At 48.7% G+C, this 19,275-nt stretch overlaps 1 protein-coding gene across 2 annotated transcripts in view; it reads left to right on the plus strand.

Moving 5' to 3' along the window:
* ITGA3 (integrin subunit alpha 3) overlaps positions 1-19,275 on the plus strand; it is a 271,979-nt gene that overhangs the window by 166,336 nt on the left and 86,368 nt on the right. For both annotated transcript variants that reach the window (XM_085613769.1, XM_085613860.1), the window contains exons 6-10: positions 5,763-5,967; positions 6,850-7,043; positions 10,559-10,647; positions 12,215-12,351; positions 19,068-19,151. In XM_085613769.1, coding sequence (XP_085469895.1) covers positions 5,763-5,967; positions 6,850-7,043; positions 10,559-10,647; positions 12,215-12,351; positions 19,068-19,151 — 709 coding nt within the window. The remainder of the gene's footprint in view (positions 1-5,762; positions 5,968-6,849; positions 7,044-10,558; positions 10,648-12,214; positions 12,352-19,067; positions 19,152-19,275) is intronic.

Below are 19,275 nucleotides of genomic sequence, written 5' to 3' on the forward strand. Positions count from 1 at the left end.
CCCTGGCCACATGTCAGCCCCTGATAAATGGTACCCTAGGTGCCCAGGGCCTTGTGACCAGGGAAGGCCTCTAAGGGCTGCAGCACGTATTGTGCCACCCTTAGAGGCCCTGTACCCTAACACAAACACACTGCCCTTGCAGGCTGAGTGTCTGGGTACAGGAAAAAGCAGAGAGTCGACATGTCACACATCCCTGTTTGCCATGCCCACAACATACACTGCCCTGGCATACATCAGCCACCCCTCTAGCTGGGTGCCCGATGCCAGTGGTGTGGGCACAGGAGCATGAGCCCTGTGCCCCTACAGTACCCAGGTCCCTTCCTGAGCACTGTAAGTGCAGTGCTGCCATTTAAGAGTATATGGTGCTGGGAGATCGTCAACACGAACTCCACAGCACCATAATAGCACCACTGAAGACTGAGGAGTTTGGTATCAAACTTCTCAGGACATTAAACCCGCACTGATGCCAGAGCAGGATTTAATGTACAATGCACGGCAGAGGGCATCTTAGAGATGCCCCCTGAACCTAACCTACAATCCACGTCTGGTCTGAGGGGCTGCCTAGGCTGCCACACAGCAGACATGTTGCTGGACCCCTGGGTAGAGAGCCATCCGCTCTCCTGGGCCTGCAACAATGCACATCCTGGGCGAGGTGCTAGGTCTCCTCCCCCAGGATGGGCAGGGGGAAGCTTCAAAGGGATGCAGACTCTGTGAGCTTCTCCAGGCCACTTGCTGTACCCAGCAACGGTAAACGGCGTTTACTTCGCATGCGTTACTTCGCATGCCTTTACAACGCATGCCTTTACAACGCGGACGTTAGTACGCACACGTTGTTACTTAGCAAACCTTTACTACGCAAGTCGGAACAGCGACTTGCGTTATGGGGGAGAAGGTGTTGGATTTAAAATCCAACACCTTCCCTAGTGTCCGCATAGACTGGAGTTGGTGGGGGAGGCGAGGTGAAGCACGTCCCCGGGCTCTCGCCATTTGAAGATGGGGAGCCCTGCCCAATCAGGACTAGGCCACTGCCCCCCTCCCACAGGAGAGTGGCAGGATAGGGGGTGTACCCACCCCAGGCCAGGGACCCAGTGGTTCCTGCCCTTTACCTACCTGTAACTCCCCTAAATTTAGTATTTAGGGGAATCCTTAGATTCCAGATTCCAAGACAGCAAAGAAGAGCAAGCCATGCAGCTGCTAAGAAGAGGTAGACGCCAACTGCTCTGGCCCCAGCTCTACCGGCCTGTCGAACCTCAAACCTGCTCCTGCTCAATCCCGGCACCTCTTGTGGCCAGCAGCCTCACAAACCCCGGAGGACCTGGCTACCTTGTGACTCTGAGCCCCTGGGACTCCCGCGAGCAGTGGCTCTGCTCAAAGCAAGTGATCACTAACATCTTCTGTCATTGATATACTGGGTGGGGAAAGGTGTGGGACTCCAAATCCCCCACCCCCATTTCTAATAATCTCACTGTAGATACTTTTACTCGTTAGTAAGGCCGGCCTCGCAAGAACAGTGTGTTTGGCGACCTGCATTTGATTGACTGCAAAGTTTAAATAAGTCCAGACTTATTGAAACATTGCCAATGTAATAGAATAAATGTGAAAAATGTTGGGGTGGGGGCGATTTTATTTTGTCACGGGGGGGGGCAGTTAAAAGTTCGAAGACCACTGTTCTGTGGTGAGGGCATTTGTACCCTATGCCTACCATTTCAGTGGTCCCAAAACCCTTTTGGTATCTGGGCACCCTCATCCGATTTCCGTGTTAAATCTGCGCTTGGTTGTGTTTCATACTATTTAAGTGGCAAGTTGCATTAGAAAGTAGTGGCAAAGTTGGCATCAATTTATTGATTATTTTTGAGTTGGCAGTCTAGCTCCTGCTGTGGCTCTATGTGGAGTGTTGCATGAGGGTGTGTGTGTGGGTGCCGAAAGAATTTGCCTTTTGTTTGATTATTCTTGGTGTTACTGCAGTGTGTTTCTCAGCTTCAGGTGTGTGTGAAACCCCAGACATGTTTGCTCATTGTGTGATTTTCATGCTATTTGAGTGTATACAGTAGGGTATATAGTAGGTTAAAGTTGGCTTCTTCGCAATGCCTACTATGAATGATGAAAGCTCAGCTAACAAGAGAGTCTGGAGTCCTGCTGTCCTGCCAGACAACCTTTGCTCAGCATCAGATGCAATCCGCGTGAAGGTGTACTGTTTGTGAACTGTGAGTATAACTTAATCTAGATGGGCTGTGGAAATGGTAAATACTTTATCAACTAGATGGTTTAAGCCATCATATGTGCATGATGGTACCAGGGGTGATTTCTAACGTGTAACAAAGTTGGAGTAGTAAGAGTCATATCAGCAACACCCGGCGATAATTATCGCTCAGCGCTCTTAGCGTGAGGATAATTATTGACGGGTAACGTGGATTTTCATCGCTGAGATAGCGTGCTATTAGCAACGCTTATCTCCTCAGCGATAAAAATCCTCGCGCTAACTGCCTAACGTGAGATTATCGCTGGAAACCCAGCGATAATCTCACGCAATGTGGCGTTAGCTTCTTGATAGGGACTCACAAACTTAGCCATGATATCCACCCTCCATAGGATATCATGGCTAAGTCAGTCCTGAAGCAGGCGTAAGGAAAGTAGCGATAACCGGGGTTATCACTACTTTTCCTGCTGCTATGCTTCATAGCGTGGGGCTTGATGATAGGAGAAATGTTGCTTAGCGACATTTCTCCTGTCATGTTAGGTCAGGAACGCCCACTTTACATCTCATTAGAGATGCAAAGCTGGGTGTTAGGAATCCCCACGCTAAAGCAAGGTTTCACGCGTTAGCGTGACCTTGCTAATTAGGCGATAAAATTATCGCCGCTTTTTGGCTGAAAACAGCCGCAAAAGCATAGAAATTTTTTTATCGCCCGCTTGTAAATATGCCCCTAAGATTGCTTATGGTTTGATCAGCAAATATATGACTTCCATCAGTGCTCATGGTAGGACTGGGACAGAAAATGGGCCCAGGCACAAAATAAAAGCGGTCCCCAATAGTGAATTAAAAACCTAAAACAAAAGTGGGCTAGGTTTGCAAATTGGGCAGTTTTGCACTTGTACCGACACGCTGTATAAGTGTTTTGCAATGAATAGAAGACTGCATGGATTTGAGCTTGCTACAGGCAATGTTTATTTTAATATAAGGGAACTCAACAGCTAAAACCGTATTTGCAAACCATAAAACCAGCCCACAAACAGCAAAGAAACGGCCCTCACACCGACCTGTCAGACCAGCCCGTCGGGCACTGACGGATTACGCTATAGTCCAGTTCGGACCTGGCTGTGCTTTGTGCCTGATGGTGCCAGGAGTTGTCTAATATGTACTGTTGGACTATGTTGTATTAAAGTTTTATCTAGCAATGCGATTGAGATGGCAGGCACTAGCCACGTGCATGCCTTGGGGCTATAGTGTTTGCCTGATGATGCAGGTGGCTGTGTCCAGTGAGTGCTGTCGGTTGTTTTGCTCACTGGCGCCTATCCTGGACACAGGTATCCTGCAGATAGGATTTTTGCTTTTTGACTTTAACCGATTGCTGCTGTTAAAAACACACTGTACAGAAGATCAGACTTTCCAGTTGAAAACAAAGCCCTCCAAAGATTTCTTAGTAGATGGGGTAAGAGTGTAACCAACACTTTGGTTGTAGTCGCCTCCAAAAAACACGCCAGCTCGGAGATCCTCGCCAAGCTCCCAGTGAGAAGACTACTATGGCATGCAAAGAGTCCCCTGGCTGCTGAGTGGAGGGAACACCTGGGGGAAGTGAGCAAAGGTCGTAGGGCCCCTGACTGTGCAGAAGCAACGCCAGCCCCAGGGACCATGATCCCTCAACTGAGCATGCTCGATCTGTTCACTAGGGCTGGACACCAGTGCATCACAAGGGCTCGCGCTGACCTTGGCGGAGCAGCCTGCTCGATCTGTTCAACAGGGCTGGACGCCAGTGCATCACAAGGGCTCGCGCTGACCTTGGCGGAGCAGCATGCTCGATCTGTTCAACAGGGCTGGACGCCAGTGCATCGCAAGGGCTCGCGCTGACCTTGGCGGAGCAGCATGCTTGATCTGTTCAACAGGGCTGGACACCAGTGCATCACAAGGGCTCGCGCTGACCTTGGCGGAGCAGCATGCTCGATCTGTTCAACAGGGCTGGACGCCAGTGCATCACAAGGGCTTGCGCTGACCTTGGCGGAGCAGCATGCTCGATCTGTTCAACAGGGCTGGACGCCAGTGCATCACAAGGGCTCGCGCTGACCTTGGCGGAGCAGCATGCTCGATCTGTTCAACAGGGCTGGACGCCAGTGCATCGCAAGGGCTCGCGCTGACCTTGGTGGAGCAGCATGCTCGATCTGTTCAACAGGGCTGGACACCAGTGCATCACAAGGGCTCGCGCTGACCTTGGCGGAGCAGCATGCTCGATCTGTTCAACAGGGCTGGACGCCAGTGCATCACAAGGGCTTGCGCTGACCTTGGCGGAGTAGCATGCTCGATCTGTTCAACAGGGCTGGACGCCAGTGCATCACAAGGGCTCGCGCTGACCTTGGCGGAGCAGCATGCTCGATCTGTTCAACAGGGCTGGACACCAGTGCATCACAAGGGCTCGCGCTGACCTTGGCGGAGCAGCATGCTCGATCTGTTCAACAGGGCTGGACACCAGTGCATCACAAGGGCTCGCGCTGACCTTGGCGGAGCAGCATGCTCGATCTGTTCAACAGGGCTGGACGCCAGTGCATCACAAGGGCTCGCGCTGACCTTGGCGGAGCAGCATGCTCGATCTGTTCAACAGGGCTGGACGCCAGTGCATCACAAGGGCTCGCGCTGACCTTGGCGGAGCAGCATGCTCGATCTGTTCAACAGGGCTGGACGCCAGTGCATCACAAGGGCTCGCGCTGACCTTGGCGGAGCAGCATGCTCGATCTGTTCAACAGGGCTGGACACCAGTGCATCACAAGGGCTCGCGCTGACCTTGGCGGAGCAGCATGCTCGATCTGTTCAACAGGGCTGGACACCAGTGCATCACAAGGGCTCGCGCTGACCTTGGCGGAGCAGCATGCTCGATCTGTTCAACAGGGCTGGACGCCAGTGCATCACAAGGGCTCGCGCTGACCTTGGCGGAGCAGCATGCTCGATCTGTTCAACAGGGCTGGACACCAGTGCATCACAAGGGCTCGCGCTGACCTTGGCGGAGCAGCATGCTCGATCTGTTCAACAGGGCTGGACACCAGTGCATCCCAAGGGCTCGCGCTGGCCTTGGCGGAGCAGCATGCTCGATCTGTTCAACAGGGCTGGACACCCGTGCATCGCAAGGGCTCGCGCTGACCTTGGCGGAGCAGCATGCTCGATCTGTTCAACAGGGCTGGACACCAGTGCATCGCAAGGGCTCGCGCTGACCTTGGCGGAGCAGCATGCTCGATCTGTTCAACAGGGCTGGACACCAGTGCATCACAAGGGCTCGCGCTGACATTGGCGGAGCAGCATGCTCGATCTGTTCAACAGGGCTGGACGCCAGTGCATCACAAGGGCTCGCGCTGACCTTGGCGGAGCAGCATGCTCGATCTGTTCAACAGGGCTGGACGCCAGTGCATCACAAGGGCTCGCGCTGACCCTAGACAGTAGCCCGCATTCACTCTAAGACCCTCCTAATAAATCCGTGATGTTATCTTTAAAGGATGTTGTGAACCTTATGTGCGCTCATTCCCTGGTTCTGGTCCACTAACATGTGCGTTGCCTCCTTTAGGCTACTCTGTCCAGATGAGCACCGCTGTCCTGAATAAGAACACGAGTACGCTGGTTGCAGGAGCCCCGCGGTGGGAACACAAGGGCGCTGTGATGCTGATGAGTGTCGGCAGCAAGGATTTGTACAGTAACCTGGTACTGCTCAATGAGCAAGTTGGCTCCTACTTTGGAAGTGCCCTTGCCCTGGCAGATCTGAATAATGACGGGTGAGTTCCTTTGTTCGTCCCTTTGTTTCTAAAGTATTTCATTTAAATCTGTCATAGTCCTGACACATTGGAGACAACAAAGAGCCGTAAACGGGTTCATTTCAATGTCTTTTGGTTTTGTAGTCGAAAAGTAGAAAAAAGGAATTGAGCGAGAGCCCTGCCGACATGGTTGTGTCCCTGAACCAAGCATGTTGACATGTTGACCCCTAGTAGAATATGGCGTGACATCTAGTTAAAGAGTAGGATATGGTCTTACACTAAGCCAACATTCTCATAAACCTTGAACTTCCTGCTGGTCCAGGCGTGAGCTTGTCTATCTGTTCCCTTTCAGCCTGGACTGCCACTATCAACAACAATAAACTTCGCTAACCCATGCCAACTTCTCGGCCAACAGCTCCTGCACCTGTTTCAAAGCAACAACCATTCATGCCTTTTATAACCCCAGTACGCCTGTTTCAACCAGAGACAACCCTAATGAGCCAATACATGAACACTAGGACTCCTGAAATTCTTAATTAAGGAGTTGGCGGGTGGGAAACCGCTCTACAAACTGCTACCAGCCACCATGTCACCACTATAAAACGGTGGCTGGTAGCAGGAAATGGTCCCATATAAACCCCTGGGCTACATTTTGACCCCGATCCAGACCAAATCCCGCAGCTGTCGCTGGACTGCTCCATTCCCCAAACTATCCCGGGGGCAGACCTTCCTGTGGTCGACTGCCCTCTGAGACCCTATTCACATGGCATTGAAAATCTGTGCTTACGTACTTCATGAAGGTTTACTTTGGGGGTGTCTCACCCTTCATATGATGCCTGCAGATAGTAAGAATCTGTTTTTATGGTCTGGTGGATTATGTCTGTGATATTTGTCTTCTGGCAGGTGGCAGGACCTGCTGGTCGGGGCTCCCTTTTACTTTGATCGCAAGGAAGAGATTGGCGGAGCGGTCTACGTGTTCATCAATGAAGCTGGGAGTTTCCAGAACCAGGCCGAACCCTTCGTGGTTGGGCCCAGTGGCTCCGGCTTCGGGTTTGCTGTGGCAAATATTGGTGACATCAACCAAGATGGATTTCCAGGTAATGTGAAATGTGACATCACAGCTGTAGGTGTAGAGGATGGTGAGCACATGGATGTGGGGAGCAGGTACTGCCTGAGGACTAACTAGCTAAAATGTTGATTTTATTTCCAGCATGTTTTCTCTCCCAAAATATGCCACATTCTGCAGTAAATGAAGGGATATCTGTCTCTTTGTGCTTCAAAATGAATTGTTCCAAACTTTTGACATGTATGACCGTCCATCTTCGATCCCTCTTCCCTCTGTGGTCTTCTTTCTTTTTCCACTTGGCTTTGCTCCTGCCCACTTTTTCTTCATACCTGGCAGCTAAACACTGGAATGAACTATGCATCATTCAGGAAACAGCTAAAAACGTACCTTTTTCCGATGTCATAAGCATGAGCAGTTGAAGACCCCCAACACAACCTACCACATGTTCCGCTAGACTTCTAACATAGGAGGGAGATGGGTCTGTAGTTTTTTTGCACAGGCTGTATCAAGCTTCGCTCTTTTCAGGAGAGGTGTCACCAACGCTTGTGTCCAGCAGGTCGGCACTGAACCACTAGTCAAGGATTGATTACAGATCAGCCGAAGTATCGGAAAGAGTTCTGGGCCCAATTCCTTCCAGATTTTGTGTGGTAGTGGATCCATAGCGGATGCTGAAGAAACACCCAGAGCCTCTTTGTTAAAGTCTTCCACCAAGAGTACCTCAAAGTCTTCTAAGGAGTTCAGTTTTTCCCCTCCTGCCCATCTCTTCTTCTTCGCATGTAGTGATTCCTCAGTCATGTTGCCCATTTTGAGTCCATCAATGATGATTCTGATCTTGTCCTCAAAAAAGGTTGCTAGACTATCACAAAGATCCTGGCTAGGCTGAATCTTGTTTTTTGAGCAGTCCGGGTTGGCAATATCATTCCCTATTTTGAAGATACTTCTACTGCTATTCGGCGCTTTCAGGATAGTGTCTGCGAAGTACTCTGCTTTTGCTATAAACACTTCTTTTTTGTAGTTGACTACTGCGGTCTTCCAGAAGGTTTTCTCCTCGTCTGCATATATCTTTCGCCACTTCCTCTCCACCTGCTTACAACCCTGTTTTTCATTATACCGTGGGGCTTAAGGTCTACCTGTTTTTTTTATGGTTTTTTTAAAGGGGTAATCTGGTCCAGCCTAATATTTATCTGTTCAAAGAGAACTGCATAGTTCTCTTCCACCTGCTTATCTGCATCAAAACACTCATTGATAGGAAATACAGGAGATATTGTTTCCTTCTTCAGGAGTCCCTTTCAGTCCCTACTTAGAAAATTCCTAGCCTCACTGATGGTCAGAGTGTTCATCCTGGGGTTGTATACCCGAAATGTAATCAGGTGGTGGTCAGACCAACCCACCGGCAGGATGTCCACTGCTCCTGTAGTCTGCTTTTCGGAAAAGTCTAAATCTAATATATGTCCTCCCTTACGTGTTGGTCGCAGGTTTAGACTCTCACAGGATTGGAGGAGATTGTTTTAGCCTGATTCCATATTTCCGTTTAGCCACGTGTTAAAATCTCCCACAATGAGCAGTCTGGAGTGGGTAAGTGCCATATTACTGAGGGCCTCGTCCACTGTCTGCTGTAGTTGAGGACTGGCTACCCCAGGAGGCCTATTGAAAACGATGCCGGTCAGCACGTGTCCTTTTAGATCCTTTAATGAAAATCATAAAAGTTCGATGCCCTCTATCTCATCAATGTCCATTGGGGAAAAATCCCATACTTCTTTGAAAATAATCCCTACTCCACCTCCTGTACCACTGCTTTGTGGCTTAAGGAAAACTTTATATCCCAGTGGGCAGGCCAACCCAGGCTCCAGGTCTGAGCCAGGGTGTGTCCAAGTCTCTGTCATAAACAGTGTATCCAGGTCATGGGTTTCCAGTAGCAGTGGAGTTTCCAAATGGTGCTTAGCAAACCACACCTAAGGCTATCTGCAGTCTCCTCAATCTTATACTTGGCCACCCCCACCTCCGGTCTCACCTATATCATGTAGTTGTACGTTTGTGTAGCAGTATCTCTTGTGTGCTGCCTCATACTTCCCCAGTCGGGCAGCATGGGTGGCGCTGTGCGCGGACGGGCGCAGAGGGGCTTGCCTTTGGCGCGTGTCTTTTTAATGGACGATTGCGGGGAAAAAGCTAGAATGCTGACCTCTAAGTATGGCGGGTCCGCTCTAACTGACGGACACCGCAAGGTCAGGCAAACCGGCAAGAGCACCTCGTTTCAGTTCAAGTATTGAGCATTAAAACAACGTTAAAAACAGTTCAAAATAATTTCATTCAAGAAATAAATGTGCAAGTAAAGTGCAGCGTGCAGATAGCAGCCAACAGGACCCACACAAGTCAGGAAGAGTTTAACACCTCGTATCACGTAGCTGCAGTATGAGATCCAATCATTGAAGGTGGCTGGGTCGTTCTGTTCGTTGCCTGTTGGGATAGGTTGATATGATCTGAGGGTGTGGGTCCAGTTTGCTTCTGTTATGTCAATCAATCAATCAGGAATTTATATCGCGCACTACTCACCCGGAAGGGTCTCAAGGCGCTTGGGGGAGGGGGTCTGCTACTGCTCGAACAGCCAGGTCTTGAGCTGTTTCCTGAAGGCGAGGAGGTTCTGGGTCAGCCGTAGGTGGACGGGCAGGGAGTTCCATGTCTTAGCCGCCAGGTAGGAGAAGGATCTTCCCCCGGCGGTGGCTCTCTTGATGCGAGGGACGACGGCGTGGGCGAGGTTCGCGGATCGAGCTGGCGGGTGGGGGTGTAGAAGGTCAGGCGGTCGTTGAGGTACCTTGGGCCCAGGTCGTGGAGGGATTTGTGTGCGTGGGTGAGGAGTCTGAAGGTGATCCTCTTGTTGACAGGGAGCCAGTGCAGGTCTCTCAGGTGGCATGAGATGTGGCTGCGTCGGGGTACGTCCAGGATGCGTCGGGCCGAGGCGTTCTGGATACGCTGAAGTCTTTTCTGTTGTTCCAGTTGTGGCTAAAGTTGATGATTGATTTTAGTTTGCTGGTGTCGGGTGTGTTGCATAGATGAAGAAGTGTATGATGGAGTGGTCTGTCCATGTGAGTGGGGTATGGGAGCTGAAGGTAATCTTCTTGCTGGCTGGGTAGAGTATGCGTCCTACGATATGAGTCAGGCCTTGTACAAGGTGTGTGAGTCCGATGTTATCACAGCTCTCATGATCAGGGTTGGGTCGTCGTTTGAGGTAGTGCAAATACTTAAAACATGCAAATACATTTCTCTGAATTGAAAACGTGAATTTGCGCTCTACCATCAAGTTATTTGCACGTGCAGTTGAACTGGCACATGCAAATAACTTTGTGAATTAGAACTGCTTGCTCTATTCCTGTTTGCCTCAATTTTGTTTAGTATTCTTGTGTCCTCTCTCTCCCCTCTCACTTCCTCTCCCCCATGCTCTTTGAGTGTCTGTTTTTTTGTTGTGTTCTTAACTCTGGCTTTCTAGACAGTATCGTTTGTAGTTTGTGTTCAGTAAACTGCCCAGTCATCTTTCGTCTCTCCCTCCCACAGATATTGCAGTCGGAGCGCCTTTCGAGGACTATGGTAAAGTGTACATTTACCACAGCAGCGCCCAGGGTCTGGTGAAGACCCCCAGCCAGGTAGGAGAGCTTTGCAACAGCTACACTGTTCTACCTTCAGAATACGCACAGGGAAAACACCCCGGTGAAAGAGCCGAAACCTGTGCTTTCTTTACTAATGGAAACCCTGCCTTTGCTTCAGAAATAAAGAACTGCACATTTCCTAGATTTTCCAAAGCGAGATTACCATGGGATTACCGCTGGAACACCGGCATGAAGTGTTCCACTTTGTCGTACCGTTGAGGGCTGAACCAGATAAAGTAGGAATTAGATCTGGGTTGTTTGAGTATTTTTGGTTTGAAGAAGCTTCACAGATCCTTTCACCCTTGAGCTTTTCAGAGGTTGACATGTTTTGGGACAGTAATTGAGAAATAACTCATTGAAAAGTGCCGAAAAGGAAGAAGTCCTGCTTTAAATACTGTTGCTAATATTAATACAATATTAGTCTATTATTGACAGTGATTTTGAATTACTATCTAGTGCCCCCTCCTCTTACATGTGGGACTTCTCCTAAAATCAGAATAAATAATCTGAAAGTCAAGTAGCGTGTACAACTCTTCACACTGGGAAGAACCACCATCATGGCCGCTCCTTTCAATGTGCTGAAGCATTTGGCGTTACTTCCGCTTTCGGTACTGTTAGTCATACACCAACCTATTGACATTATTTAGTTTTTCAAAAACAAGCTCCCAGAGTGATAGTTTGTTTTTGAAAAACAAAAAGCGTATGGCCCCTAGTGTCTTGGAATTTTCGGTATTGTTTTTTTTCTGTCACTCACCGCCTGTTTTTTGTTTTTTTGAGGTGATGGACAGGAAAAAAGGCATTAAACCATCTATCCTAAATAGGATGGCCTGCGTAATGTCCTTTCTCCGATGGCTCCTACTCCATCAGGCAGCTGGAGGAAGTATTCCATTGGCAGAGCCAACGGCCTCTCCGTTGATGGAATACTTAAGGTCTGCCCATCTCTAAACGGGGCTTTTGCGACAGAGTACCCTGTCCGCCAAGCTCTACATCGGCCACAAAGAGTTTAATTGCTTAGGGAGTTGTACTTTCGTTCTAGCTGCATATAATGCATTGACTCTGAACTTCAACATTAGAACTACTTATTAGCTTAAAGATATATAATACATAACCCTATCATGGCCTTATATTTAGCATAAGATTGCAGATGTATGGGAATATTTAAGGTTTGCTGGATGAGAGGTGTTCACCAAAAATTGGTGGGTGTTCCGTTTGTCCTATTTGGGGTGTAAAACGGCAGATAAGACATCCGCTGATGTCCCACATCGATCAACTTTAAATCACCCCTTCCTGGGATGTATTTTTCATCTTACACATAGTAATGCTCTAGATAGCAGTGCTATCGAGCTGTTGAAGAGATGGTATCCTCTAAAGCCATCGAGACCAAGTTTTGCTGTGTACAGAGATATCACCAGTTTTGGAATTAAACAGCACTTAGCTCTCAGTTCACCTCAGTGGTGCATATTCAGGTGCTGGAGACCCAGATATAGGGCTGCAGTTTGAGTCTTTCTGAAACACCTGCTATATGTAGTCACTCTTAATTTCTCGTTCCTTCCTTCTCCCCAAGGTTATTGATGGAAAGTATGTGGGTCCCTCTGGAATACGCACCTTCGGCTACTCTCTTAATGGTGGGCTTGATGTCGATGACAATTCCTATCCAGACCTGCTCGTCGGGAGTTTGACAGACCGCATCGCTCTACTTAGGTAAGGAGATTGCAATAAACATGTGAGAGGATGGGAGATGTATGACTCTGCTTAGCAAGTGTGGCTGGAGGAGAGGACATGGTGGTGAGCAAGGGATGTGAAAGTGAAGGGGGTGTGGAGAAATGTGCTCTCAGATCACCGAGCTGAGAACCACAGAGTATTCACCAGCTCTTGAAAGTAATGCATGTTTTATTGCATTCTATTACATCTTATTTACAATGCACTTGAGAGCTGGGGTTCATCCAGTTTACAGCTGGATGAGGGCGAGGGGCCTCTCTTAACTGGATTGGGAAGAGCCTTAGCAACCATAGAACCATAACAGAACCTTACGTTTAAAGCTACAGAATATAAAATGATTCTAGTATTGTAACCTAACAATCTAAGATTACAACACCTTTCATGCATAATAATAATAATCCACATTTGTAAAGCGCAAACACTCACCTGTAAGGGTCTCTAGGCGCTGGGGGCCGTCGGGAAGATTAAGCAAGCTATTGCCTAGAGTCACATGGTGCTGGGCTAATCTACCTCCGGCGATCGAACAGTGAGCCCCAGATTCCGGAGTCAGTCGCCCTGGCCGCTGCGCCAGGAATCGAACCGTGATCCCCAGATTCCGGAGTCAGTCACCCGGGCCGCGGCGCCACACCTCTACCTGGTGTGCCTGGGATTTGGATGGGATATAAAGGCTTTTAATACATTGGACTTGAATAGGAACTGTGGGTCTCAGTTTACTGAGTTTAAGAAAAAGTTGTGGTTTTCCCTTTATTGGACTATGATCGTTTCGGTGCCTCCTCCCTATTTTGACTTGTGCTCCGGCCCAATTTTCTTGTTTACCATTTGTCTCCAAGAACCCACTCTGGCCGATTGAACCTTTTTACTTGCCCAATAGCGTAGAGGGAGCAAACACAATTATCAGAGAATACCTTCCGCAGTTTGACATAATTAAGGACTCGAACTCAATCTCTTTTGCTCTCTGGATTTTATTATCAGCAACAACATCTGCAGATAAAGGCACCTCAATACAAGGCACAACAGGTAAATAGGCACTAACACAAATGCTGCTCTACGAAGCATTCGCATACGACTAAATATAAACAAAAGTACAAACTCTAAAAGCATGAGGTAGATAACTACCAGCCAATGTCGATATTAGGAATCATGAAACCAAAGCATCTCTGTCTCTACTCTATACTAGATGACATCCCTACTTAGCGTTCCCTTGAGACCCCAGAACTCATAAAAGGTGTCAGAAGTGAAACTTCCTAAGAAGTCTTCCCTTAGTGAGAGTTCGATCTAAAGTATTCCTTCTAGCTCCTCGCCCACCTCTTCTCTCTCTTCTGGGCTACTCTGCTCTCTCCTCTGTCCTCTCTCAACTCTGCTCTCCACCCTCGGGGCGCTGTCCCTAATACGAAACCCCAAAACATAGAACACGCCCTCTGGCACACCTCCTCGACCAGGTCTTCTTCCAGTACTTTTCCGTCCTGCTCTGTCCATCTTCCATCGTCCATCAGCTTGGCCTTGAGTCCCAGCCACCGTCCGCGCTAGGAGTTGCGATTGGCACATTCCAAAGTACTCCCATGTCTGGCTTCCCCCATAATTCAATTCTTAGACAAAGACCTTTTCTACTAACGAATCAACTGTCCTTGCACCTGCGGTGAGATCATGGGATGGAGAAATACTTCGCATCTTTTAACTTTACAATTTACTGCAATCCAAAAACCTCTACTAGGATAAATCACTTGCGGCCTACCGCATTCAGCTAACATAAGAAAATAACAGGCCCTTTCTCTAACGATATACGTGCATTCAGGCCTCTCCCAGGTTAAACACACTATTATTTATTTATTTATTTATTTATTTAGCGATTTGTAGAGCGCCTGGTGACCCGAAGGCATCCCCGCGCTATGTTGTTTGTGGAAACCAGAGGAGAAAGAGGAAAAAGGAGGGGACTTTATTTTGGGAATAGGAGCGTTTTCAGTTTTTTCCTGAAAATCCGATAGTTGGGTTCCAGCCTCAGGGTGCGAGGGAGTGAGTTCCACCCGGCGGATGCCTTCACGGAGAAGCGCCGGCCACCGGTACGTGTCTTCCTGTATCTGGGAATATTGGCCAGATGCTCATTCTCCGAGCGAAGGGACCTAGGGGCCTTGTAGGGAGTGACCAGGTCACTCAGGATAGCAGGGTCGCAACCATTCAGCAGTTTATGTGCAGTACACAGGGCCTTAAATTCGACCCTTTGACGAACTGGGAGCCAGTGTAAGGCCTTAATTGCTGGTTTGGCTGATACTCTGGAGGGGAGGTTCATCAGTAGTCGGGCGGCTGCATTCTGTGTGCGTTGGAGTTTAGCCATGGTAGCCTCTGGAGCTCCAAGGTATACCATGTTGCTGTAGTCCAACCGCGCAAGGATCAGACCTTGGACTAGGAGTTTCCTAGATAGGGGCGGAAGTAGTGGGAGGATCCTGCGAATCGTGCGCAAAAGACCGAAGCAGGTACCTGCTGTTTTGGATGCTTGGGTTTTCATCGATAGCTCGGGGTCTAGCCAGACTCCTAAGGTCTTAATTTCTTGTTTCGGGGGGGGATTTCCCCGAACACTTCTGGCCATACCGATGGGGGGATGGTAGCCCATTGCTTACCCATGAGCATGACTTCGGTCTTTGACCCGTTTAATTTAAGCGATGACTCGCACATCCAGTTGTGAATTTCCGTGAGGCAGTTTGACAGATTATCCGGGTGGTTGTCCAGTTGGGAGAGTGAGACGACCAACTGCGTGTCGTCCGCGTAGCTCACTATTTTAATCCCGAAGGGAGTAACCACATCTTCGAGAGGGGCCATATAAGCATTAAACAGCGTAGGGCTTAGTGACGACCCCTGGGGGACTCCGCTCGTAAGGGGGAGGGTGGTAGAGTGGTGATTGCCATCCCATACCTGGAACGAGCGCCCTGAGAGGAAGGACTCTATCCACCTGAGCGCCGAACCTGCGAGCCCTGCCACAGCCAGCCGATGGAGTAGGACACGATGGTTGACTGTGTCGAAGGCTGCACTAAGATCCAGGAGGATCACTGCCACTGACCCTCCTGAATCCAAAATGCGCCTTGCCTCCTCGATGACGGCGAGAAGGGCGGTGTCTGTGCCATGGCCCGGGCGAAACCCAGTTTGGGACTGCCGTAAGATGTTATTTACTTCTAAAAACTGTGACAGTTGCCCATTGACCAATTTCTCGGCCATTTTGCTTATGCAAGGGAGGAGTGAAATTGGCCGGTAGTTCGCCATGTCGTCTGGGTCCAGCTGGGGTTTTTTTTAGGAGTGCCTTAACTACTGCACTCTTCCAGCTGGGAGGGACCGAGCCTTGGGCGAGCGAGATGTTTATAAGCTCCGTGATCGTGGGCACGATGACAGGGGCTACAGTTTTAAGAAATCTGATGGGTGCGGGATCCAAAGGGGAACCGCTTTTCATTTTAGCCATAGTTGTATCTACCTCGTTCCATGTTACTGCCCTAAAAGCAGACAGCTGAGGACACAAGCTGCTACCTGTCTGAATGGTGGATGCCTCATTGTCCATGTGGTTCGATAGGCAGGGAGGGGGAAGGGAAACTAGAATGCAGGCGATTTTATCGTTGAAGTAGGTAGCCAGTTCGTTACTTCGGTCTGACGGGGGTGTGTTGGAGGAAGGTGGAGCTGGTATTTTCAATAGCTCTTTTACAATAAGGAAGGATTCCCTTGCTGAGTTGGTGGAGTTTTTTATCCTCGTGTCGTAATGGGAGGCTTTGGTGAGCTTCAGGGTTGATTTGTATATTCTCACCGCCTTCTGATAGGTTTCCTTGCTGGCGTACTGCCAGTCTTTCCTCCATAGCCGCTCTGCTTTCTTGCAGTTTTTGCGGAGAGTCCGGAGTTCCGGGGTATACCATGGGGCAGATCCTAGTTTCCTGTTTTTATCCTCACGGGTTTTTATAGGGAGGATGGAGTCTAATGATGTGGCGATCCACTCCCTGAATTTACTGTCTGCGATAGCCGGGTCTTCCGAGGAGGTAGGGGTAGTTGATTTCAGGGTTCTGGCCCAGTCTTCTGTGGAGAGTCTGGACCATGCCCTGTCCCTGGTATAGGTGGTAGGTTTGTGGGGTTTCTTAAAGGCTCCTGGAATGCGGAGAAGGATCAGGAAGTGGTCCGTCCATGGGAGGGGGAGGGACTCATTGGCTTGCATGGTAGGGATGTTTGTAAACACCGGGTCGAGCAAGTGACCTTTGGTGTGTGTAGCTCCGGAGTTTAAGAGGTAGAGACCGTGAGCCGCTAATTCTGCAATCAAGTCGGCTGCCCCTGTGTCTAGAGGGTCGTCGAAGTGAATGTTCAGGTCTCCTAGTATCGAGAAGTTGGTAGTGGAGTGGGCCTGAGATGCTATAACATCCAGGAAAGCACTGGAAAAAGGACCCGAATGGCCCGGGGGGCGATAAACTAGGATGCCTGATAGCGAGTTAGTCGGAGCTAGCTGGATGGTAAAGTGAAGGCTTTCGGAATCAAGGATATGCGCATCAATGGTTCTACAGGAGAGATGGTCCCGGTGGATGATGGCCAAGCCACCTCCTATACCAGATGGACGAGGTTGGGACTGAATAAGAAAGCCCGGGGGAATGGCTAGGACAACGTCTGAGTCCGAGTGATCGGAGAGCCACGTTTCCGTCAGGAACAGAATGTCAATCTCAGGGTCTTCTATGAGATGATTAATTAGCAATGCGTGCTTAGGGAGTGAGCGACAATTCAAGGTGGCCAGTTGAAGAGCTGAGGGCATGGCGGGTCGTCTGGAAAGTTTGAGCTGCGCTGGGCGGCAGAGGGTGCATCTGGTGAATGGTCCTTCGAGATCATGAACATAGTTACATGAGGTGTCAATAGTGGGTCTGAGACTAAGAAGGTCCCGGCGTGAATAGCTTACCTTAGAGGCAGCTTGGTCTGACAGGGGTTCTGGCACTGGGCCCGGCCGTGCGCGGACGGGCGCAGACGGGCTTTCACATCATAAGCCTTAGTACTTTTACTTTCACATACATGAATGAGCAACCTACACGAGTAAATTCTAATCATGTCCCACGTTTAAGTAATACATTGCATTTAAACAAGACTAATCATTATGTATTTCACCGGATGTATTCACAATGTAGTTTCACATTTCTAACACTTCTATATTTCGATATAACTGATACATTTGCTTAATACATTGTGCACGATACATCTAAATATGCATTGATTATATGCGGGTGCCAACTAACAGTGACTATGATGCACCCCTACGATTTTCAAACCTTTAAGCGCTACATCACTTGCGTGGGAGTTTGGCGGGGGATTTCCATACTGCGAAAATAGAATGGAATTGGCAGGTTTCTTACATTTTCCTTGGAGATGAGTCCGGGGCAGGTCTCTATAAATTTAACTTCATACCTCTATAAATGTGATACATGGGTCTCTGTCAATTTCAGTTTGATAGGAGTTGAGGGTATCCAAATCTAAAACCTGGACAGGCCCGAATGCGTGTGCTTTTCGAGTTGATGTCACTTCTTTAGTGGAGTTCTGTGTTACGTTTGCATTTGCACCTGGTGGTCACCATTCAGTGGGTTTGAGAAACAGCTTTGGGTATATTTTGCGTTTGCATAGGGTCTGGTGGTTGAGTTAATGGAATTCTGGGAGTTACTGCTGGATTTTTCTATCTTGGAATTATTAATGTGCTTTGCACGGTTCTAGTGTTTTCAGTCACTCCACTCGCTCATGTAGGAGGATTTTAGTCGGTCCTCATATTAGATCCTGGGCTTTCCATTGCCTCTGCATTCAATTATTGGGTTTGGGCTTGGAGTGCTTCCAGCAATGACTTTTAGGGTTTTGTGCTACGTCCTACATTGGGTTCTGCCCTTTTGGTTCCTTTGTGCTCTGTGTTCTCAGGTGTGGCTTGTTTTGAACTATACATTTTGTCTTTTTTGGTCACTTGCTTCATTTCACTTGGCGGTTCTGTTTACTTCTCTATTAGCGTCTGGGCTTGAACTTCCGCTAACATTTTAACACTTTATCATGAACTTTGGGCTACTTGCTTAATTTAATGCTGGGGTTTTGCTTTCTCTCGACACTTTCAGTAATGTGGTTTGGTTTAATCTCCACATTGAATGATTGTGCTTTAATGGTGTTAATAGGTTCCGAAGTCTGGGCTAGTTGTTCTGTAAGTGATTATGGTTTGTTTGTTCCCAGATAGGTGGTTGGGGTTGACTTAGTCCCCACATTAACCTTGCTTGAATAGGTTTGGTTGACTCCATGTATTGGTCTCTTTGGATTCTTGGTGGACTCCATAAATTGTACTCGGGCTGGCTGGCCTCTCTTTTTAGGGTTGGGCATGGGTTTGGGTAGATTCCTTCATTGCGTCATGGTAGGATTGATCGCCTTCTGCAGTTTGTTTTCTTAATGAGGACTTGTCTAACTATGAATGGCTCAGGTTAGCTCTGGGGGTTGGCATTCTTCATGCACTTGCAGAGTGTTTCATGTGCTGTCCCTCTGAAACTCTCTTCTGAGTTTAAAAACGGCATACGTTGGACCTTGGCAAAGCTTCAAACTATCATTGCACAGGCTAGATTAGTCCCGATGATGTCTTAGGTTGTCCTCTTTCTACATTTAGGTTTATTCTTTTCTCACAAGGTGAGAGCTGAAGATTTGCCATCGCTTCAACTGCTTTCTCAAATCTCTCTCTCTCCATTTAGATCTCGGCCGGTAATCAACATCTCCAAGACAATGACCGTGACCCCAACAGTGATCGACCCCAGCGAGTGCACTTCCGCTTCATGGTAAGGTCATGCAGTATGGAAACATTTTGGTTTCATCTCAGACTTTGGCACAGTCACAGAATGTGAGTATCGGAGAAACTTATCAAATAATCGATTCATCAAATACTTACTTTGTCAATGAGAA

Source organism: Triturus cristatus, chromosome 1_1, assembly GCF_964204655.1.
Source record: "Triturus cristatus chromosome 1_1, aTriCri1.1, whole genome shotgun sequence".
NCBI lineage: Eukaryota > Metazoa > Chordata > Amphibia > Caudata > Salamandridae > Triturus > Triturus cristatus.